Source organism: Seriola lalandi, unplaced genomic scaffold, assembly GCF_002814215.2.
Source record: "Seriola lalandi dorsalis isolate HSWRI2012SDOR001 ecotype SW California unplaced genomic scaffold, Sedor1 jcf7180002001409, whole genome shotgun sequence".
NCBI classification, from domain to species: domain Eukaryota; kingdom Metazoa; phylum Chordata; class Actinopteri; order Carangiformes; family Carangidae; genus Seriola; species Seriola lalandi.
In genome coordinates this window covers 1-1,784 of record NW_019472068.1, presented here as the reverse complement: position 1 = coordinate 1,784, position 1,784 = coordinate 1, and the positions used below count along the sequence as shown (strand labels likewise).

The window sequence follows — 1,784 nt, the reverse complement described above, 5'->3', positions numbered from 1 at the left end:
TTAGATTCCAGAAGCAGAACTGCAGCATGACGTTAATTTCTGTTTATTTTTCTTGTTTCTCTACAGTGAGATCAAGGAAGAAAAATAAGCAGACTTCATCACGGCAGAAAAGTTCAAAAAGTAAATCCAAGAAGCAGTCGTCTAGTAGTCAGAGCAGCAAACAGAGGGCCGGCCCCAACAGCCCTGCAGACATTGATGACCTGGTAAGAAACCGTAAGGATTGAAGTAGGAAACGTGATGGCAGGAGTTCATTTGTATTTCACAAACCTGCAGACATTTGAAAATTTGCATTGAGAACATAAAATAAATCAGTTTTGTATTATTGCTTTTTTTCTGATTGTTGCCTGTGTGTGCGGTTCCTGCAGGTGCGACAGAGTTCCCAGTCAGGAGTACGCAGGCAGGCGCTGGAACTGGAGAGGTGTGAGGAAATCCTCAAGAAACTGACGAAATTCCGCTACAGCTGGCCTTTCAGGTGAGCAGCGAGCATAATCTGCATGCGTGAAAATAAAATTTGTATTCAGTGTAGTGAGTACACTGACTCTTGAGCAACCACACATTGTTTGGAGTAGTTAACACTAACTGTAATAACTGAACCTCTTCAAACAAGGGGTGTCTAATTCATCCCTGGTATGTCCAAGCCCAGAGCTTCTCAGGCAACACTTCCTTCTAGGCAGTGCACTGACCATAATGAGCCCAGACACGTTGTAAATACGTTGAATTGGATTATAATCTTTTGTTTTAGTTGTTGTACATTGACATGACCTGCTACCGGAATGACTGACAAAGTTTAGACATCATGAATTGATCTGATCCTTAGCGTTGAGTCTCACGTGGCCCTCGGCTCACGCTCTGCCCCTTTTTCAGGGAGCCCGTGTCCGCCGAGGAGGCAGAGGACTACTTGGACATCATCTCTCAGCCCATGGATTTCCAGACGATGCTGGGAAAGTTCAGCCAGGGTTCGTATCGTCACGCCCAGGACTTCCTGGAAGACATCAAGCTGGTCTTCTCCAACGCAGAGGAGTATAACCAGCAGGGCAGCACCGTGCTCTCCTGTATGGTCAAGACGGAGCAGACCTTCACCGAGCTGCTCCAAAAGCTGCTGCCTGGCCTCAGCTACCTCCGCCGGCGTTCACGCAAACGAGTCAGCCAAGCCCCAGCAACATCTGAGGAAGACGAGGAAGAAGAAGATGTTGAGGAGGCGGAGGAGGAAGAGGAGGAGGAAGAGGAGGAGGAGGAGGAGGATGAAGAGCAGGAAGAGGAGCCGAAGAAGAAGATGCAGAATGGCAAATCAAACAGTAAGAAAAGCAGAAATTGTCGAGGACGGAGGGATGAGGAGAGCGAGAGTGAGGAAGAACAAGAAGAGGAGGAGGGGGATGATGAGGAGGAGGATGACGAGGAGGGTGATGATGATGGAAGGAGGAGAAGTAAGCGGACCTCTGCCACCTCAGGCAGGAAAGATTACAGGGAGCCGGATAGCGATGGTGAGCGGGACACACGGAGAACTCGTCAGCGGGGGGGCCGGGGTGACGCAGGGGGGGCGAGCAGCGACGATGACCGGTCCAGCCAGCAGCGACATTCCAAGAGGCAGAAACGCTCATGAAGTCCAGGGTGCTTTTTGTTGTTTTTTGTCGTCTCTTTGCTTTAAAAATCTTTTGTCTCGCTCCTTTTTAAGAGAAAAAAAAAAAGAAAAGAAAAAAAAAAGCTCGAGACCCCTCCATCTCCTCCCACAGCCAGCGGGGCTCAATCCTCAGAAGGACTCTTTTGTTTTATTGAATTTATGTTCA

General features: G+C 48.7%; 1 protein-coding gene across 1 annotated transcript; it reads left to right on the top strand.

Moving 5' to 3' along the window:
• Positions 1–66: 66 nt before the first annotated feature.
• Positions 67–1,671, top strand: LOC111664242 (uncharacterized; the record flags this gene model as incomplete). The annotated part of the gene is made up of 3 exons (XM_023418760.2): positions 67–203; positions 366–472; positions 865–1,671. Coding segments are annotated over 3 exons (980 nt in total), but the record flags the coding sequence as incomplete, so codon positions are not given.
• Between the last annotated feature and the right edge of the window lie 113 nt (positions 1,672–1,784).